The 22,914-nt window shown below is 42.9% G+C and overlaps 1 protein-coding gene across 1 annotated transcript in view; it reads right to left on the reverse strand.

Moving 5' to 3' along the window:
- LOC122810775 (transcription activator BRG1-like) overlaps window positions 1–22,914 on the reverse strand; it is a 1,556,036-nt gene that overhangs the window by 735,527 nt on the left and 797,595 nt on the right. Inside the window, exon 15 of the mRNA XM_044082336.1 lies at window positions 2,582–2,620. Coding sequence (XP_043938271.1) covers window positions 2,582–2,620 — 39 coding nt within the window. The remainder of the gene's footprint in view (window positions 1–2,581; window positions 2,621–22,914) is intronic.

A 22,914-nucleotide genomic window follows, 5' to 3' on the forward strand; every position in this document is an offset into this window, starting at 1 on the left:
GAGAAAGGGAGAAACCAGCCACAGACTGACTGTGATCTCTTTGTGCTCTTAAGGGAAATTGTACTTTACTGTGTGGTTATTTGTTATCCTTTCCCTATATGGATGCCACTCACTGGTGTTAGCAGTGAGGATTGAGGCTCCTTGATTGCTGGGGCAGAGCATGGGTGTCCGATATTAATTGGTAAATTAGCTAAAATGTTGTCTTCCCCCATAGTGCCTGTTTTAGGCAATGCAAAACTGAAAGTACTTTTGAGATAGCCAATCAAAACCAAGAAAATCTAAAGGTCTTACAGCTCAATGGTATGAGTCTAAACAAAAACATCATTGCTTAGAATCTCTCTTTACCCTAAAGAATGCTGATGTCTGTGTGGTCACTGAGATATGGTTTAAAACCACAGGTACAGAACAGTTACTACACAGACAGGGACTAAAGATGGAGGAGTCTCAATTTACATAATAAATATACTTCAAGGCTGGTCAAACAGGATGATGCACTTGAGCCTCTCCACATTCAAATCACCATAGTCAAATCCAATATCATTTCCCTGTAAATTGTAGGCCCCCCCTCTATGACCCAGGAAACCCATAACATGCATTTAAGCTTACTGAAAATACTCACCATCCAACCCAAGGCCATATTCATGGGTGACTTTAATTACCTCAGTATTAACTGGGAACCATATATGACACCAAACGTACAGGCACATAAACTCTTAGAATTTGTAAAGAAACTCCATGAACAGACTACCCCTCCATGGGTCACAACACCATGAAGCCTACTTAACCAAACTGAAGACAACCCCAAGTTTACCAAACACACTGGCTTCTACTCTACCCAAACTCGCTAGAACAAAACTTACTTGACTTTGTGAATTCAAATGCCCTGGAGCAAACTGTCCATGCCCTGACAAGAGGAACAAACATTACAGATCTGTGCACTACCAACAAGTCAAACAGGTGCACTGCTGCAACCGTTGGACCCTCATTAGTTAAAAGCGACCACGAAATTGGTCACCTTTGAACTGGCACAAATACCAGAACTCAAAGTGTGAAATCAGACTAAAAAACTTTACTAAGGCAACTATACCCTCCTAGGTTAAAGTATAAGTGCATTCCAAGCCCCACCCCAAGTTAAAAGTGGTAAATGCACCAAAGCTTACACTTAAGCCCTGTACAATCACTTGAATAAATGAATATACCTAGCTGAACCAGATAGAATCAAAGCGAGCCCTAAGTAATCAAAGCGAGCCCCAAGTAAAATCAAAAGTACAGTTGTGTACACTTACCATAAATGTAGATGTTTGAATGTATTCACTTGTTGCAGTCATCACATTTGTAGCCCTCGGCCAGCTTGAATACCAGAGACTTAGCATTTCTGCTTCGGTTGCTGTCGCTTGAAAACTGATGTCAGGTTGTCATCTTGGTGCACATTTTCTGATCTAAATGACTCCATAATGCCTGCTATACACTGACTTTCAAACTATATTGAACTATAATGTATTTTTTTATTTATCTGCTGGTGAGTCCTTTGAGAATGGGAGACTGCAACACTATTTCTTGCAGATGTAAGAATAGTTAATGATTTTACTCTCCAATGAGGCCAGTACAGAAACATGTAAATATAGAATGAACTAAGAAAACAGAAGTAATGGAGCCAATAACTTGTTACAGCTGTGCTCCATTATTCCACGGCAAGAGGTTTTCAGCATCCCTATCCATTCTGAAGGTGAAATAAAGTTCTTCATAATCTTAAAACCATAACCTTCCACAGAGAATGAGATGGGTAACAATTTAATAATGTGGCATCTGTGGTCATATTTCTTGTTTAGAAAAACCACACATCGGAATGACAGTTTTTATTTAAAAAAGGCGTGGGCGTGTTAGGGCCAGGGTTTGCTACTGCACATCCTGCGAGGTACTACACTGTTAGATTACCCCTTCTCCTTATAAAATGGTGTGATTTTCTGGTAAATCACTGAGGATTAGTCTGTAATGTCAAACATTACAGTTTCATACTTGGAAATCCATGTTCAAAACCCGGTTGTTCGCCTACTAACTTGAGTTAGGGTAATATTTAAAAGTTATACATGATTTTGGACTTGTAAACACTCTGTTGGTCATTAGTCTAGTATAAACCTATGAATCTACTAGTTATGCACCAAACATGGCACAACTATGCACTGAATGCATCATTCATACTTATTTCTTCCTAAAACATATACTCCAAATTCAAGACTTGACGTAAATAATGAAAGACTATTTAAATAACCTCATACATAAAAATGTACAACTAACCTGTAGTATCCTTCACTAGGCTTGTAAGCATGTATCAGAATGTTTCACTGGAGCCAACCATGTTCTTGTGTGAAGTGCACCATTGTTTCCTTTGAGACAGCAGGAAAACCTACCCAATATCTGAACAATAAAACATGGTCATAATCACTTTCACATACAGCATCAGGAGGTAAAGTGACAATTGTTTTCACAATCTAAACTAACTCTGAACTTATTGTCACTATCCAGAAAAGGAAAAAAACAAATAATATTGTATAAAAATACGTAACTAATAAGCCACACTAACCTTCACAAATGAATGTATCATCTCAGTAGAGCTAAAACCCTGCAGAGCACAGCAAAGCAAAAAGAACACGGTAAACCTCCTCGAAAACCATACCACCAAGCAATCAGTTGAAAAATAGCCAGTTAGCAATGGACATAACACTCCTTCATTAACACAAATACACAGTGAAATTAGTGCAGGAAAACTAGCAACATGTAAAGAATTAAACCTATAATACAAAGCTTTACACTATATAAACCATGCAACATGGAAATAAGAAGTACATCACATACTGCCCACTTAAATTTCTCCAGTAATGAAACCAAACATGAGATGTCATGAATAACACACAGTTTAAATCTGAATCTCCCAAACATAGAAATGTTCACTTACCTGTACTGTACAAGTGTCTAAACAAGTCCAATTAATTTTTCGAACAGCCCTTCCCCTTAATTCCAAGGTTTAAAATTTTAAAAAAAATTAATAAGAAATTTCCTTTCCAAAAAAAAATTTCCCAAAAAAACTACCCATCAAATACAGTTTTAACCCCCCACCAACCCAAAAAAAAAAAAAAAAAAACAAATTTTTTAAAAAAATGCTGTCCCTTTTCCAAACCCCCCTTTTGTTTCCCCCTGAGAATTCTGAAGAAACACTTTTAAAACAGATAACCCCATTAAGCCAAGACTTTCTTCCCCATGAGCACCAGCAAATTTATTTTTTTTTTCTTTTAAAGAAAATGAAAATTACCTGGTTAAAACCCTTGTAAAAACATTATTAAATCAAAACATTTTTTAAAAACAAGAATGAAATAAAAGAAAAAACCAAAGCAAACCCATATATTTACCATTTTTTTTGGACCCCCTTTTTAATATAGTCCCAAAATAAAAATTTAAAAAACCCAAGGGGAAATTGAATTTGAATTTAAAGCCCAAATTATAGGTTTTTACCACCAAAAAAAAATTTTAATATTTTTTTTTTTTAAAAAGAATTTTAGTTTAAAAAAAAACAAAAAACGAATTTTTTCAAAAACCCATTTTAAATTTTTAAAAACCCTTAAAGAGGAAAAAAATTTTGAAAATGGGGAAACCCCAAAAAAACAGTGCCCAAAGGAAATGAGAAAAAGGGTCATGGGGCCCTTTTTTACAATGAAGCATAAAAAACGCGGAATTTGGGTTTTATAATGGCTCCTAAGAAACAATGACAAAAAGGAATTAACTCCGGGGACAGGGGGGGGCAGTAAGCAATGGGGGGCCACCAGCTTCGGGCAAATGGCGTGAAGGCTTTTCTAAGGAAAACACAACAGTCTGAAAAATCCCCAGGAAAAAATAAGAAGAAAAACCTGGGTTTAAAATTTTAAGAGGGGCAAAAAAGGTTCCGGGTCCTGACCACTGAAGGCCAAAACAAGGAAACACAAAGTTCAGGGAAATTTCCCTTTGGGCTTACTCCAAGGAGGGGAAAAAATTTTAAAAGGCTCAATGGGGTCCCCCCCGGTTCGGCCTTTTCCTTTGTTTTATCAGGTTCATCCCCAAAAGGGGGCCCGGTCAAATTCAAGAGATTCCAAAGGAGATTAATAAGTGATTTGCACTAAGACAGGCCTCCTGGGCAAAACTTGCAAAAATGGTTAAAAGCCAAAAAGTGCCATCCCTTTTAAAAAAAAAGGTTCCCCGAAAACATTGTTTTACTCACAAAGGCATTTTAAGTATTGGGGCCCATTGCAGTAAACCCCCTTTTACCCCACATTTAGGGCAAAAATCCTTCAGGGACTTCCTTAAATTTTCTCCCGGAAAAAATCATTTCTCCCTCTTTCCTATTAGGCCCAAACTGATAAAGCCCCCTTTTCAGCCTTGAATGCAAAAAAGGACAAAAACCCCCCAAAAGGTCCAAGCCTTAAACCTTTCCACATACAAACTAAAAATCCAATACCGCTCAATGCCCATTGAAAAATCCTTTTGCACAAAGCCCCTACCCGCCCTTTGGGAAAACTAAATTTAAAAAATAATCCCCCAACCACTTTCCCGGCCCCAACCCCTTCAAACAAAAGAATTGGGGGGAAGGTTTATAACCCGGCTACCCCCTAGGGTGTTCCATACTGTAAAAAACCCCCCATGGCCCCTTTTAAGACAAATCTTGTAGTATAAATGAAAATTACCCGGGACCACCCAGGGCTTATTCAAAGGATAAAATGGTTGGCAATTCAGGGGAAAAGGTTCAAAGACCCTTTGGGGAAAGCCAGAACCACCCTGCCAAAGTAACAAATTTCTTGCTTTTAGACTAAATTTTGAATAAAGACGGTGTTCAACTCAGAATGCATTTTTTTCAGGAAAGGCCCAAACCCCGAATTTTGGGGAGATATTGGAAAAACACAGCCCGGTCCAAGGTAACAAAGTTGCTTAGCCATTTCAGAGTGGGGTTCTTTAATAAAAAAAAAAGGGGAAAAACCCCAACCCGAATACACATACTATTAGGGGCACAAAAAAAAGGGTGGGGTGAAGAAAATTGGCATTTTAATATGCGTTTTACAGAGGGGCCCAACAAGGAATGGGCCCGAAACCAAACCAGGGGATACAAATTTTCAAATTTTCGTGGGGAAAAACAGAATAAACACCTAGGGGAAATCAAAAGGAAACAACGTTTAAGCAAAAGGAAAGGCAAGGTTTTGGGATTTTGGTTTAAAAAAATCAAAAAAAACCCCTATGGACCATTTAAAAAAAAAAGGGCTAAATGGAATACGGGTCTGAGAAAAACATGGGAGGGAGAAAAAGTTTTGGGAAGTTATTTAAAAAAATTTTTTTTATAATTTTTTATAGAGGGGAAATTTTTTGGTAAAAAAAATATTCTAATTATAAAAGGCAATTGCAAAACCCAAAATGAAACAACAAATAAAATTTACCAAAAATACATTTTTAAAAACTTTTAAAAAATTTGGTTTTTAATGGGAATTTTTAAAAAGTAATAAAAATATTTTAAGGAAAAAGGGGGGAAGGGTTTTTTAACTAAGGAGGTGTCAAGGTTGCCTACTACAAATTGCCCCCAACAACCCTTTTTCCCAACAAACTCCCTAAATTTTCCCCCTTTTCCAAACCCCCCCCGTACCACCGCCCCTTTTTCCTAATTTCCCCCAAAACAAAACCCTTTTAAAAAACATTTTTTAAAAAATTAATGTCCATAACATTACCTTTCAAGGGGGCCCCAAACCCCCGGTGGGGATTCCAAAATTTTCCTGGCATTCCCCATGGGGTCAACCCCGTACAAAAACCCCAGATCTTCCCCAGTTTTTCTTGAGATCCTTGCCCCGAAAGGTAAATTTAGAAAGAAAATTAAACATGCCCCATAAAACAAAAACAAACCCCGACTAAAAAAAGGGTGTACCAAAAAATTTCCCCGAGGGAGGAGGGTTTCTAATGTCCTTGGCACCTTTAGGAGGTAAAAAAACTTGTCCTTAAGGGGCATTGCGCCTTTAAAAGGGAGAAAACCCAAAACCCAATGGGGGGGGGGGAAAAAAAATGGGGTTGTAAATGCCCTCGACGCAGTAGCAAAGCCCGTCTTCTGGAATTAAAGGGTTGTAATTTAAAATTCCGGAGTCCAGTAGCAGTTTTTTTTGTGTTTAAGAAGGTTGGGGGGTGGTGTTTTGGTAATGACCCGTTTCCACCTTTTCCATGAAAGGAGTAACAGAACCGAATGCAATTTCCTATCCATTTTGAAATTGTCTGTTTGGAAATTGCTTTTCCTTGTACACCAGCAGTATATGCTACAAAGAGCTGGTCAGTTTTTCTGTAAGTCTTAGTTCTGTCCAAGTAGTATCACAACTGTCTGTGGATGTCCAAAGTATGCAGAAGTTTCTCTCCTTTATTTTGTGGATTTGGAAAGAAGGTAGGCAGGTGAATAGCTTGGTTCAGTGAAACCCTGGATACCACCTTTGGCATGAATGAAGGATTGGTTCTCAAAGAGACTCTGTCCTGATGAAAAATGAGAAATGGTTGAACTGCCATGAGGGCCTGTAACTCAGATACTCTTCTTGCTGAGGTTATGGCCAGAAGGAAGGCAGTCTTCCAAGACAGGAATTTTAGTTCTGAAGATGCTGCTGGCTCAAAGGGAGGAAGAGTTAATTTTTCCAACATGAAGTTAAGGTCCCATGTAGGCACTGGTGGTTTCCTTGGAGGGTTGATGTTTTTTATCCCTCTTAGAAACTGTCTTAGCAAAGGATGAGAGAATACAGGTGGGTCAGTGTTGTACTCTGCTGAAATTGCTGAAGCATGAATCTTTATGGAGGAATAAGAAAGGCCATTATGGAGCATTTCAGCCAAGTATTCTAGAATATGTGGAATGCTCATGATTGTCGGATCTTGACCCGCTGGTGTTCCAGGTACGAAATCTTTTCCATTTTGCTGAATATGCTTTTCTTGTGGAAGGCCGCCGGGCTTCCATGATGATATCCTGTACCCTCTTGGATAGTTTATCCCGGTGAGGAGTCAAGGTATTCTCCAGGCTGTCAGCTATACGGTTTTTAGACTGGAGTGCAGAGTCTTGTAATTGTGCTGTGTCAGAAGAAGTGGCCATTGTGGTAGAGGCCAAGGTTTCGTGTGTGACATGCTCCTTAACAGTGGGTACCAGTGTTGTCTTGGCCAGTCTGGGGATATCAGAATTACTTTTGGTTGCTCTATCCTGATCTTCAGTAAGACCTTGGTCATTAATGGAAGAGGTGGGAATGCATATACTGTTAGAGTATTCCAGTTGAAGGAGAGGGCGTCCACTTTCCATGCTTGAGGATGGTATGTCCTTGTGCAGAATTTCCTCAGTTGATGGTTGCGGTGGGAGGCAAAAAGATCTATGTCCGGCGTTCCCCATGAATGTGTTATCTGGAGAAAGATATCTGGGTGCAACATCCATTCGTGTGGATCCATGATGTTTCTGCTCAGGCTGTCCGCCAGTACATTGTCTTTTCCTGGTACGAACTGGGATTGTAGCTCTATATTGAGTTTTAGGGAAAGTTCCCACAGATTCATTGCCAGCCTGCAAAGAGAGTATGAATGGGTACCTCCTTGCTTGTTTATGTACCACATAACTGTGGTATTGTCTGTCTTTATTAACAGGTGACCTTGGTGCAGGAAGAGCTTGAAGGCCTCGATGGAATGTATCACTGCCAGCATTTCCTTTTGGTTGATGTGCAGATGCAATTCTTTTTGTGTCCATTGCCCTTGAATGCATCTGCCCTCCATGTGAGCTCCCTATCCATGGTCTGAGGCATCCGTTGTAATGGTTTGGCTGATATGTGGCTTGCTGAAAGGCAGGCCCATGTTTGACTGGCTTGCTTTTGCCCACCACAGGAATTCCTTTTGAAGGCATGGAATGAGGGGGATCAAAGTTTCTAGACTGTGACTGTGCTGAGACCATAGACTCCTTAGATACCATTGTAGTTTCCTCATATGCAGCCTTGCTTGCGGAATCGGAAGAATGCAAGATGCCATGAATCCCAGGGCCTGCAGGATCTTCCTTGCAGTTAGCTGGGTTTGTGTTGTCAGATTTCTGAAATAATCCGGTAGTTGTGCTTGTTTTTCTTCTGTGAGAAAAGCCATCTGGGTGTTTGCATCCAGTTTTGCACCCAGGAAAATTATTCGTTGTGATGGAACAAGTCTTGATTTCTGAATGTTGACTGTGTATCCCAAGGCCTGTAGTAGTCGGATGACATAGTTTAAGTGTTCTACCAGTGTTTGCTGGCTGTCCGCTTGTATGAGGCAGTCGTCCAGGTATGGGTAAATTTGAATCCCCTGAAGTCTGCAATGTGCAACTACTGATGCCAGGCATTTCGTGAATACTCTGGGCGCAGTAGATAAGCCAAATGGCAATGCTGAGAATTGATAATGCTCTGAACCTGCAAGAAATCTGAGGTGTCTTCTGCAACTGTCTGATAGGGACATGCAGGTATGCCTCCTTGAGGTCTAGAGTTATCAGCCAGGACCCCTTGCCCAGCATGGGAAAGGAGTTGCTGTAAGGTCAGCATCTTGAATTTTGACACAATGAGGTAAGTATTCAGTGTGGACAAGTCCAGTATTGGCCTCCATTGCTTTTCTTTTCTTGGAACAAGGAATAGTCTGGAATAAAATCCTTGGCCTTGTTCTGAGAGAGGAACCCTTTCTATTGCTTTCATTTGAAGTAGCTGGGAAATTTGTTTGAAAGCCTCTGCCCTTTGGTTTGGTGGCAGGTTTGGCATGCTTTGTCTTTTTGGTAATGTATGAAAATGGAATCTGTATCCTTTGTCTATTATTTGCAGTATCCATTTGTCCTTTGTAATACTGTGCCAATTTTTTGAGAATATAGATAGCTTTCCGCCCAAAGGTGCTTCCAAATGAGACCTGGTTGGTGGGGTCATAGTCAAGTCATTGAGATGGTCCTTGTGTAGTAGTTGTAGGTCCTGCAGTACCTCTCTGGTTAGGAGGCTGCCACTGACGTCCTCTGTAGGAGCCTCGAGCTTGCCCTCTACCTCTGGCATGCCTGTTTCTGCCTCTTTGAAATCTGTCCGTGTCCGGAAAGGACCAATTCTTAGAAGGCCAATTTCTGCTGAATCTTGGTGGTTGGACCTGTAGGAAATCTTTGACTTTTGTACTGATTTAGCCTTTTCCTCAAATTTCTTTAAGACCTCTTGAGCTGTGGTGCCAAATAACTTTTGCTTTTCCAGCGGAGCATCCAGAAGCTTTGCTTTAACATGATCTGGCAGTGTTTCTTCCTTCAGCCAAGCATGTCTACGTATGACTGCACCCGTCATTGCTGACCTACATGAAGCTTCCAATGCATCATAACCACACTGCAAGAAATGGTTGCTAACCTGCTGGGAGTTATGTACCAGATACTGAAGTGCCTTGCAATCTAGGGGTTCAGGTGAAGATAGTTTTTTATGCAATTCATCTAACAAATACTCTTGGTACTGTATCATATGGAATTGACAATTTAATGCCCTCATAGAAAGAGTGGAAGAAGTATACACCTTTTTACCCCATCTCTCTAAAGCCCTGGACTCCCTTTCAGAAGGAAGTGGGTTCTTAGTAGTGGTGGTTGCAACCCCTTTAGGGCCCTGGGAAATAGTTTCTGGGTCAGCAGAGTGGCCCTTGTAAAGGAAATGATGCGAGTCCAGGACCCTGTAGTACCTATCGGGTTTGACAGGAGCCGGAGGGAGGGAGTCGGGGGAAATACTAGACTCAGAGTACACATCATCAATGACATTTAAAACAGGAGGAATAGCCAAAGGTCTATGCTGAGGTAAATGCAAAAAGGTTCTTAATCTCTTCCTGGAGTCAGAGAATTCCTGGCCCTGCCATTTGAAATGCTCTCTCATGGAGTGGAGGGTCTCCCCAAAGGACAACTCTTCAGGAGGGGAGGCCGAGGGTATAGATTCCTCTGCATCAGAATCCTGGTAGGCCGTAAAGGCCTCCTCCTGGTAGTCTGATAGGGCAGTGTCATCTGAGGCCTCATCAGAAGACTGGGGATCTGTCTGCTCAACCCTGGGACTTTTTCTCTTGAGGAGGTTGAGAGCCCCTGTCCGGATGTGGCTGAGAGTCCCTAATTAGGGAAATAAGGTCCTCAGCTAAACTTAAAATCTGTGAACCGGTCGTGGATCCCTGAGGAATAGTCTTGGGATGGAGAGATTTTGGCTGCTTAGCAGCTTTAGCACGTGTAAATGCCTTTATGGACATGGATACAGGAGGCCTGGCTGCCCCATGTGCTGGAGTAGTCTTATCCAGAGAAATGGTGTCGGATATTTCCAGAGCACCGGTTTCAGAAGGAAATTCTATGACCGACTCAGAGGCCGCCTCCGGGGCCGAGGTCGTCGGTTGTGCGGTTTCGTCGGTCAGAAGCACCGAGGATTCGGTTTCGGCAGAGAGACTCGCAGTAGGCCTAGGCGTGCTTTCGGCCGAAACCACGGTCCACGTGTGTCGGTCCTTGTCCTTCCGTTTTTTGGGTAAATGAGGAGTCGGAAGCTCCGACGGCATATTGTAACAGTATTTTTCCCCAAAATATTCCTCTGCAAACTCCGCCCGATGCCTAAGAGTGCGTCTATTGAAAGAAGCACAGGCTGCACAGGCCGAGATGTCGTGGTCTGGGCCTAGGCAGGGTAGGCAGTAAGAGTGGAAATCCTTATGAGGTATTTGTTTCCCACAAGATAAACAATTATTAACTTTAACCGTTTGATCTGACATCGGCTGACGCAAGAAAGAGTCCCCAACGGGGTACTTAGCTTTTTGAAGTCTTCGGTTAGCTGAAATCACAGGAGCTGGCCGACTGGCACTTGCGAACTGCTTCTGCTTCGGGCACCGCGCAGCAAGAAAGACTGGGGAAGATGGCGTCGGCTGACGCTTTTGTATCCCAGGCGCTCTGACGTCGTGATGGAGGCGACATCAGCCGACGCCGGACCCAGACTTTGGAATCCAGCCGACCGAGGGGCTGCCTGAGGCAGGACAACCCATATGTAAGGACTGCAGATGCATCCTTGAAGGACATCCATGTACTGTTGCTTGTGACCAACTACCTGGAGACTTGCTGAAACTAGCTGTCACATCTATTGCTTACCCTATTATCTATTCTAATCTACCATTCTATCTCTGAATATACACCTCTCCTTTGGAAAATATCCCAGGTCATTCCACTTCATAAAGGAGGCCTCTCAAAAATCAAATCCAACTATAGACCACTGGCCATTCTCTCACCCCTAGCTAAAATCCTAGAAAAGTGTATCTACAAACAAATATTAGACTACTTCCTAAAGAATTACCATTTATCTAATACACAAGATGGTGTTTGACCCAAGCACAGTACTAGTACAGCCCTTACAAGTTTTACCAATTCCATTAGTCACCTTAAAAACAACAGCCAACTTCTCTCTGCTACCTTTCTCAACATGGCAAAAGCATTTGACACAATATCTCATCAAATCCTTTTAAATAAACTGGCCTCTTACAACTTCTGACCTGAAGCCCTAAGCTGTGCTGTGCCAGTCAAGTAACAGAATTTAGTCCGCCTTAACATAAAGGAACTTGGTCTGTGCTAAGAGATTATGAGGTATGATGTAGCTGCTCTTGCCTTGTCAGTGTGTATTTTTACCACTGCCCTTGGACCAGTCTTCTACTATGATGTAGGAACTAAAGTAACGTCTTGCATTTTACACAGGGAAAACAAAACTGCAATGGCAATAGGATATAAACTGATAGATGGGCAGAGACTCACTGTGATCTCACAAAGTAGGAGGATGTTAACAAGGTGGGTGGGATTGTTAGAATGTCATTAATGATGTCACAAACATGGAGGTGATTAGCTAAGTGGGTGGTAGCATGTTTTGCTTTGGTCCGAAGCAGAAGTGTGATTTTAGAAAGGATGTAATGCCCCTTTAACGTAAGAGTTTAGCTGTGATTGCTGTTCCCAAAAGGTGTTGGATCAGTTGTACAAAAAACATGTAATGTACATCATATTGGATCACCCATTACCAACAGTCCAAAAAAGTAGGTGCGGGAACACCAGATATAGAAGTTCATTACAAAAACACCAAAGTAGCACTGACACATTGCCATTACAGTGTCTTACATACAGCAAGACACAAAGTCATAAAATATCAAGGTTTGCAGGCAAAGTTTAACCCAGACATATGAATTACTACCCTATTGTCTTTTAACTGGAATATCCAAAAAATACTACGCTTACATGATGATTTAAATGAATTCAATGCAACTTTCTAAATAGCCTTACAACTCCTGAAAAAAAGAGAGTAAAAAAACAAACAAGCAATTCAGCTATCCAAGAAGAGTAGAATGCTAATGCAGGGCAAAGAAAAAGAGTGGCCAGAAAGGTAGAAATACAAAACATCACAATATCTGAAACTTTCAAATCTTCCACATCTGTAATAAAAAGCAAATAAATTATGGCAAAAAACTATACTAGGACAACATTCTGAAAATAGCTAAAGCATACTTAAAAGACCGAAGTCATCTGTTAAAGAACTCTTGCGACATGGTCAAAAATTCAACCCTAATCCCTCTTCCAAATCACTCAAACCTGCTATAGAAGTCATCTCTTATTTCATAGCTAGCATAGTGTTCCTAAACAAGGATTCCCACATCTAATCCCAACCCTGCCCAGTAGCCATATATCACTATGTCCCCTTTTGACCTTCAAAGCAGTGAACTCATTCTATATAAAAGAACTCAAAACTCAAACCATGCTCAGCCTCAGCTAATGACCTTCCAAGTGAGTACCTTAAAACCGCAGCCAATATCATTGCCCATCTTGTCTCAATCCTTATAAAAAGGTGAGTCCAGGAATCCCATATTCCCTTTCACTGGAAACAATCACACATTATCTATCTATAAAAAATAGGAAATTCAACAGACATCATTAGCCTTAGACAAAGTGATCTTAGGTTCATGTGAGAATAGTATGCTAATTGCCCTGAAGTCAGAATCAGAATGCGTACTCTGTGTTTATGAGGTGAAGAAAGTAACTATCAGGCTAAACCCACCATCTCTGAAATACTGAAAAAAAAACATGGCTTCTATACCTACCATAGTACTAAGACTACACCTCTAACCCTTATAGATACTGTTAGCAAAGAAAGAGATAATGACAAACTAGTATCATCTTTATTTCTTTATTTGTCTAAAGCCTTCAACACAATTTGTCACAGCAAACTTCTACTTCAAATGTCCACTATAGGTACATCACAGAGCACCCTTCTATGGTTCTAGAGCTATATGTCCAAGAGATACAAGTTTGTAAAATCACACTCTACCCTCTCTCCATATCTCCCAGTCACCACCAGTGTACCACAAGGCTCTATCCTTATTATCCTTCTCTTTAACACACCAGCACCCCCCACTGATTTAGAACAGGCTTCCCTAATACAACACACTGATGATTTCACACTCGTGTGCATCAGGTTGGACAACTTGGCACACCTCCCAAAAATTACTTAGGAAGCTGTAACAGACACTGAAAAATGGATTTGTAACTCAAAACTCGTGCTCAACTACCCCCAAATACTAAGGTTTCCTCCAGAGCTCTCTCATGAAAAACAGCATTTAAAATCCTCAGTAATACACCATCTGAAGTCACTTCTAATAGCAAATAATGCGGAAGGATAGCAGATGATTATAAGTAATACTGAGTAACAATAATAGTGATAATACTACTAATAGTAATGATAAAAGTGGATGACGACTAGGATTGCAGGTGATTGCAAGCTAGGAGCAGCCACTGAATCCTCAAATGACTTGGCCATCCTGCAAGGAGGCTGGTCTCAAATAAATAACTTATGTCAAAATCATGGTCTAAAACTAAACACCAAAAAATGCATTACTGTATCTTTTGGAAAGTCACCTAACCCTGGGAAATGACACACTGACAATAGGCCGCTAAGACTTGACCCAGTTGTTCATGGTTTGTGAACTTATATGGACAGTGACTTAACTTTTGACCAACATGTATCTGTTGTAAGAAAGTCCTATGTTGCACAGATTATAAACAAAGGGATTATGTCTAGATCTAGTGATGTCATTGACTCCCTTTGCTCAGCCTTGATTGGGCCAATCATTGCACATAATGCCCTCTTTGGCATGTATCTGTTCAGATACATGCAACAACTGGAGCTCACACAAACACACCTTACTAAAAGGATACAAGGCCTAAACAACAGGTCCTACATGGACCGTCTGAAACTCCTGTCACTATAGTTAGTATCCTACAGACTCCAAAGACGTGACCTGTGTCTGGCATAGACGGCATCCTCTGACCTATTACTAATGGATTTACTGCACATCAGCAAGTCAAATGTCATCAGAAATACTTTGCCTAGGCATTTAAACCTCTTCTGCAACATTAATAGAACAGTCTGGAGGAACAAGTATATTTCACAGAGGATACCAGTGCTGTAAACAGACTCGCCATCCACATAAAACAAAGTTCATCCCTGTCCCTTTTCAAGTGCAACCATGGTATATGGACGGGAAAAGTACAGTTTTGTACCTACCATAAATGTAGATGTTCGAGGATTCCCTTGCTGCAGTCCTGACAATTGGGTATAGTCCGCGTCCCAGTCGGCCCGAATACCAGAGTATAAGGCTGACGTCGGTCATGGCGCCTTAGACTGACGTCATGCGTCCCAGGGTACTAATGCGCATGACCGACGTCATTTCCTCAGTCTTTTCTTGCCCCAGATGTCAGAAGACCCAAAAAGACAAGTCCCAAAAACAACCTGCACCAAAAAACATGTACAATATATACAGTAATATATACACAAAAAATATAAGCATGTAAACTCACCTACACAACCACCCTGAAACACAGAGGGGAAGGAGGGAGGGTAAATTGGACTGCAGCAAGGGAATCGTCGAACATCTACATTTATGGTAGGTACAAAACTGTACTATGTTCTTCGTCTTCCCTTGCTGCAGTCCTGACAATTGGGTAGAATCCCAAAGCAGAGGTAAGGGAGGCTGGCAAATTATAAAGTAGCAGGAGCTGACAACATGCCTTGTAAAACAGCTGTGGCAAAACCAGCTCTAGTCTTAGAGTATATAGGCAGGTGATAATGCCTAGAGAAAGTATGCACTGAACTCCAAGTAGCTGCCTCCAGAATATCCTTAGTTGCCACCCCCCTTAGAAATGCTGTTGAAGTGGCAGTAGCCCTAGTGGAATGAGGCCTAATCCCAGCTGGAACCTCTTTGCCATGATGGGAATAACAAAATGCAATGCAAAAGCCAATCCACCTAGAAATAGTTTGTTTTAACACAGGCTTGCCCTGTGAACTTAAAGCAAAAGAAACAAGTAACTGCTGAGACTGCCTAAAATCCTTAGTCCTGCTCAAATAGTAACGCAATTGCCTGTGTACATCCAAAGTGTGTAAAATCTTCTCCCCTTTATTTTGAGGATCTGCAAAAAACGTAGGCAAATGAATAGTTTGGTTTAAAGCCACACTAGAAACCACCTTAGGCATAAAGGAAGGATTAGTACGTAATGATACCCTGTCCTTATGGAAAATCAAGAAGGGCTCTACTGCCATAAGGGCCTGCAACTCAGACACCCTTCTTGCAGAAGTAATAGCCAACAGAAAAGCAGTCTTCCATGACAAATATTTCAATTCAGCAGTAGCTGCAGGCTCAAAAGGTTGTAGAGTAAGTTTTTCCAACACAAAATTGAGATCCCAAGCAGGAGTAGGAGCTCATTGGGGGTCTTATATTCTTTGCCCCTCTAAGAAACTGCTTGAACAAAGGATGCGAAAACAAAGGTGGGTCACAATCATAGTGAGCTGAAATTGCTGCAGCATGAATCTTTATGGAAGAGAAAGACAAACCTTTGTGCAATAATTCAGTAAGATATTGAAGAGCCACACTCAAATTAGGCTCTGAAATCTTCAAATTCTTTGCTGTACTCCAAAATAAAAATCTCTTCCATTTTTCTGCATACACTCTCCTAGTACTAGGCCTTCTAGCTTCCAAAATCACATTTAAAACTTGTTGAGGAAGCTGAGACCTACCATGCTTCAACACAGAATATGCCAAGCCGTGAGATGAAGAGATTGAAGCTTGACATTGAGCAGATGACCGTCCTTCTGAGATAACAGATGAGGAATCAGAGGTAAAGGCCATGGAGGCTTCTTTACAAGACTCCTTAGAAGTGGGTACCAGTGTTGCCGAGGCCAATCTGGAGCTATCAAAATCATCCTTGGCCTGTCCTGTCTGACCTTTAGTAATACCTTTGGAAGAAGAGGCAGAGGTGGAAAGGCATAGACATGAAGGTTTTTCCAACTGAAAGACAGAGCATCCACTTTCCAAGCTGTGTGATGAAACCCCTTTGTGCAATACTTTGGCAGCTGGTGGTTTAGTGGAGAAGCGAACAGATCTATGTCTGGAGTTCCCCATGACACTGTCAATGTCTGAAATACATGAAGATCCAGTTTCCACTCGTGGGGATCCATGATTTGTCTGCTTAATACATCTGCTAGGGAGTTCTGTGCTCCTGGCAGAAACCTTGCCTGAAGAGTCAGTTGCAGGCTTAACGCAGTCTCCCATAAAATCATTGCTTGCCTGCATAGAGGATAAGAATGTGTTCCCTCTTGTTGATGTACCACATGACAGTTGTGTTGTCTGTCAGAATCAACACCTGCCCTGGAAGAAGTAACTCCTTGAACGCCATCAATGCAAACTGGACTGCCAACATCTCCTTCATGTTGATATGTAGATGCTGTAGTCTGGCAGGCCACTTGTCTTGTATCCACTTTCCATTTAGATGAGCTCCCAAGCAGTATCCGAGGCATCTGTCGTTAAAATCTGACTCGCCTCTGGCCGGGTCACAGAGAGTCCCTTGTTTAGGTGACATTCCTGAGCCCACCACAAGAATTCCTTTTGAAGGCAAGGTATTATTTGAATGACAGTGTCCAAATCTTGGCAGTGCTGTGTCCATACATTTTGAGATACCATTGCAGCTTCCTCATATGCAGTTTGGCATTGGGAAGCACCAGAATACAAGATGCCATGAACCCTAATGCTTGAAGGACTGTCCTTGCAGTCAGCACGGACTGATGAGATAGTTGATGGAAGTAAAGTGACAGACTCTTTTGTTTGTCCGGGGTTAAAAAGGCCATCTGGGCTGCTGTATTCAGTCTCACACCCAGAAAGCACATGTCTTGAGAGGGTACTAGACTGGACTTTATTTCGCTCACAGAATACCCTAGGCATCTTAGCACTGCTATGACATATTCCAGATGCTGTAGAAGGTGTTCCTTTTCTTGAGCCAGAATCAGGCAGTCGTCCAAGTAAGGATAAATTTGAATGCCTTGAAGCCTGAAGTAAGCTATCACTGGAGCCAGAACCTTTGTGAATACTCTGGGCGCAGTAGATAAGCCAAAGGGCAATGCAGAGAACTGATAATGAAAATCTCCAGTTCGAAACCGCAAATACTTTCTGCAACTTAGCCTTATGGGCACATGAAGGTAAGCTTCCTTGAGATCCAAAGTTACCATCCAGTGATCCTTGCCCAGCAGAGGTAACAGTTGCTGTAACGTCAACATCTTGAACTTGGGAATGTCCAGATAAGTGTTGAGGATAGATAAATCCAAAATTGGTCTCCACGTGTTCCCCTTCTTTGGTACTAGGAACAGGCGAGAATAAAATCAAGCCCCTTTCTGACACAGGGACTGGCTGAATAGCCCCTATCTGGAGTAACTGAGAAACTTGCTTGTGAGCCTCTTTTCTTTGTGGAGGAGGAACATCTGGCATGCCTTTGAAAGGGGGCATTGTGTGGAAATAAAATCTGTACCGTGATGAATGATATCCAGCACCCATCTGTCTTGAGTGATTAAATCCCAATTTTCTTTGAAAAGAGACAATCTTCCTCCCAAAGGAGCTGCCAGACGAGAGTCCACTGGCAGCTGAAAAGGCAGGTCATTGGTTCTGCTTACGAAAGGACTGACCCCTGCCCTCACCAGAAGTCTGAGCAGGTGAACTGTCTGATCTAGGCCTAAACGAACCTTGAGCCCTGCCCCTACCACGCCTAGACCTACCCCTAGACTGGGAACCATAAGCAGGATATGTCCACCCCTTAGCAGGCCAATTTCTACTAAACTTCGGAGGCTGCACCTGCAAAATCTTTAACAGTCTGCATAGACTTAGCTTTGTCCTCCATTTTCTTTAAAACTGCTTCCACAGGCGGTCCAAACAACACATCAGACTGTAAAGGAGCATCCAAAATCCTGGTCTTAACATGCTCAGCTAAATTCTGATCCTTCAACCATGCATGTCTGCGAAGAACAGAACTAGTAGCAGCCACCCTCGAGGAGGCCTGAACAGCATCAAAACCACACTGCAAAGAATGCTTACCCACTTGTTCAGACACATGAACCAAATCCAGCAATTCTTTACACTCAATACCTTCCGCCAAAGCATCCACCTTAGATTTCAATTGTGAAAGGAGATAATTCTGATATTTCAGCATATGAAATTGACAATTCAACGCCCTCATGGCTAGAGTGGAAGAAGTATATACTTTCTTACCCCACCTATCCAAAGCCCTTGCCTCTTTATCAGAGGGTACAGGATTTTTAACCACAGAAGCTTTAACACCTTTAGGCCCCTGAGAAACAGTTTCTGGGTCCGGCCTGGGACTCTTAAACAAATACTTATGAGCTTCGGGCACCCTATAATACCTATCAGGCTTAACAGGAGCAGGAGGCAAGGAATCAGGGTTCAGAGAAGCCTCTGCAAAACATCCTCCACCACATTCAACACAGGAGGAATAGCTAAGGGCCTATGCTGGGGCAAAACAAGAATTCCCTAAGCCTTTTCTGAGTCAGAGTAATCTTGGCCTTCCCATTTAAAGTGCTCCCTCATGGAGTGAAGAGTCTCTGAAAATGAAAATCCTCAGGAGGAGAAGCTGAAGGAGTGGAATCATCCACATCAGAATCAGAATAAGTAGGAAACTCTGCAAGTCTTCCACAGAAGACTCTGAAGCCTGTGAACACTGTTCAAAACTATCAAACTCCTGTTCCACCCTAGGCCTCTTATCAGGTGGGGCATAGAACCTCTAATCAGAGTAATCAAATCTTCTGCCATTTTAAGCATATGTTTCTTAGGCACAGCGCCCGCAATGCTAGGAGAAGCCCCTACAGAAGCTGAACTTGGCCTTCCTCTAAAGAAGCTTTGGCAACAGAAGGAGAGGCCCTAACTACCTTGGGAAGAGAGGGAAGAACAGTTACCTGAGAAGCCCCCTCAGCCTGGCCTACCTCCTGAGAGGGCACATCCTGTAACAGTAAAGTATGTGCCTGAGACTCCATAGAGACTCCTGGCAAAACCTCTGGCTCCGCTGAGCCTTCTAAAGGACCGACGTCCGGGACTGCCGGTTCCTCACCCTAGACTTCACTGTTTTGTCCTTGCGCTTCTTAGATGAAGCAGGCGTCGGAGCATCCGACGGCATAGTATAATTGCAACGCTTTCCAAACACTAACCTAGCACAATCAAGCCTCCTCTTAATAGTGCGCTTGTTAAATCTAGCACAAGAGCGGCAACCAACAACGCCGTGCTCAGGCCCTAAACAAGGTATACACAATGTATGATAATCCCTATGCGGTATCTGCTTCCCACAAGAAATACAGTTATTCACTTTTTCTGACATCCGGTTAAATACTGAGGCAAGAAAAAACCAAAATGTTCTAACGGGTTACTTAGCCAACTCTGTATTCGGTCTGAAACTCCGGTTTCGGAAAATCTCAGAACGCCAACCTGCACTCGCAAAATTGCTTCTGCATCGGACCATGCGGCAAAAAAGACTGAGGAAATGACGTCGGTCATGCGCATTAGTACCCTGACGTACTGACGTCAGTCTAAGGCGCCATGACCGACGTCAGCCTTATACTCTGGTATTCGGGCCGACTGGGACGCGGACTATACCCAATTGTCAGGACTGCAGCAAGGGAAGACGAAGAACATCAGAAAATGTACGCCAGAACTTCCTCATAGATTAATAGGTAGGTACTAGGCTATCTGCCTGAAGGCATTTATAAGCCTAGCAGGAATGTGTTGGCTTTCACCGCCCCCTTAGATTAGTTCTCTGTGCCTCTGTTCAGCAGAGCCATTGAAGTGATCCCCGGGGTAAACTTTCCGTTTCCCATCCACTCGTCAAGGTTTCTCTTGAAAAGGGTTAGCGAGGAGCTCTGCCTAATGTAGATTGGAATCTTGTTCCAGAGCATGGGAAGTCTCTAGGGCAGGAATCTATCCCTCCAGCACGTCCTATTTATTGTTGTGGTGAGGTTTAGATCCCTGGAACGTGTGGCTCGAGGGGATATGGCTTTCTTTAGGTGGAGCATGTCCATCAATTCTGGGTTGGACATGGCCTTGTATGTCAGGCAGAGATCACCTCTGAGTAGGCGGTATGCAACCGAGTACAGCTGGAGTTTCTTTAGTCGAGCTGCATAGGACATCTGCTTGAGGCCAGTGATCCTCTTGGTGAGGTACTTCTGTGGTCTTTCCAGTTGTTGCAGGTGTGTTGTAAGGTACATCCCAAATAGGGCATTATACTCCTGCATGTCCACAAAACAAACAGCACCAGAATTATCTGTTCTAAAGACTTAAACCTTGTCTGTGATATAAATAGGACCTGCTGGAGCGATAGGTATGTATCCCAGGGACTACCACGTGTATGGAACAGGCTCCCCATCCATGTGAAGCAGAGTTCCTCCCTAACCCACTTACAGTGCAACTTGGACAATTGGATGGGAAACCAGAAATTCAGCCCTGGTTTGGCACCTATGTTTCTTATGGACACAGGTAACCTGTAAATGGTTCTTCTCCCAGGCTCATGCTTACACTTATCAAGGGTATCAGAACTTGTCTGAGATTTGGGATGCGTGGCTAGGTTTAAAAAGGCCCTTGTGGGCGTTAGCCTAGGAAACACCTATGAACCAACACAACTAAAGCCACACTCACCACTACTTAGCACCTCCCCTTACTAGTTTGTGGAGCACCCATTCTTACTAACTTCCAGGCAGCACAAAAAAGCAAAAGTTGAGCAATGCTTTAACAAAGTGGCTAAATTTGTAGCGATGCCCCTTTCAGAACCCACTACTCTACAGGACTGAATGCCTAATCTGGTTAGAAGTAACCCATCAAGTAACATCTACATTTCTACATAGGATGGGGGAGGACACATCTGACTGTTACATGTCTACACAGGATTGGGGGGGGGGCACACCTGTCTGTTACAACATTTCTACACAGGATTGGGGGGGCACAGCTGACTGTTTCTACATTTCTACATAGGATGGGTGGGGGCACATCTGACACTTGTACACACTTGCTATGACTGTACTAGTATGTCAAGTACTCCATTTAATTCTGTATTCTAACCTATCATGCTGACTTGAGGCATATCAGTGTACTACAGGTCTTAGTTTTGATCGACCTACATATTAGTTTCTGACTTCCTATCCTTCAAAACTAACATCCCACTGCCTAACCTGCTGTAGTCTGTCTGTGTAGGCCGGGGGGTGGGGGAGGTTAACCATAGGCATCATTCAGAGGTCATAGCACAGCCTTTGTTTATGTTTGTCTACACCTGTCTTGCTGGCTGAGGTTGTTGTTTGGTATGTGAACCTGCCTGACTGGCATGTGAGAGTCATATGGACACATGTGGCCCAGCACATTTCCTGCAGTGGGTTTTGTCGCCCTGTGTAGTACTGGCTACTATGGTGACACCAGTATTTGTTACAAATCTCATGGTGCCACTATAGGTGTCTACTATCTACTGGCATACCATTCAGCCACACGATTCCCTTGCATGCTCACATCCATACCATAGACACCAGTAACACCACATTCTACTCCATTCAGCAATTGGTAGGTTGAGTGACTTACCTTGTGGGTGTGCCAGTATTGAGGATGGTGCTGGAGGCCTGCCTATGTCGGATGCATATAGTACACTCCCTACACATGGTTGAGTACAGGTAGTGTTCATGTTTGGCATCCCTTTTACTGTGTGTGTGAGTCAGATAGAGGTGTCATTCCCTGGGTCCCTCCTGTGTCAGTGTATGTGCTATGCACTGCCTCTTTGCCAAGGCCAGGGCATACTAGGCACACCTCCTTCTGCCTACTGGGGCAGGCTCAAGTTGTTCCACCTCCGAGTCACTCTGTGCCTGTGCAGGCCTTGGCAATGGTGGGGGGCTGTGTGGCTCTGCCCCACGCTGTTCCTGCCGCAGCCATTTCCACAGGATCATATTGTGTAGCATGGCACATACAATGACAATTTGGGTACATGTAGCTGGTGAGTACTGCAAGGCTCCACCAGATGTGCCCAGGCACCACAGCCGTGACTTCAGCATCCCAAACACATGCTCTATTATAATTCTGGTCTGTGCGTGTGCCTCATTGTGGAGTTCTTGTTCGGGTGTGTGTGCATTTCTGATGGGTGTCATCAGCCACGGCTCCAGTGCGTAACCAGCATCCCCCACTAGGTGCCCGTATGAGATGTCCACATTGGTAAATCTCTGGTACAGCTGCATCAGATGCCAGATTTGGGAATCGTGATAGCTTCCAGGGCAGCCAGCACAAGCATTCATTGTCACACATGACCTGGCAGTTGATGGAGGGTAAGCCCGTGCGGTTGATGTAGACCCTATCCCACTCACCAGGTTGTGCTTTGATGCATATGTGCATGCAGTCTATAGCACCCACTACTTCAGGGTTTTCTGCTATTTGGTGAAAGAGTTGCATATTGCTGGCCAATGCCTCATGGGTGTTGGGGAAATATACGTGCTCACCGGCATGTGCTGACATGGCATCCAGGAAATGGTGGAGTACCCCAGATGCTGATGCCTGTGAGATCCCCATCAC

Source organism: Protopterus annectens, chromosome 9.part0 (assembly GCF_019279795.1).
Source record: "Protopterus annectens isolate FY-2018-M chromosome 9.part0, PAN1.0, whole genome shotgun sequence".
NCBI lineage: Eukaryota > Metazoa > Chordata > Ceratodontiformes > Protopteridae > Protopterus > Protopterus annectens.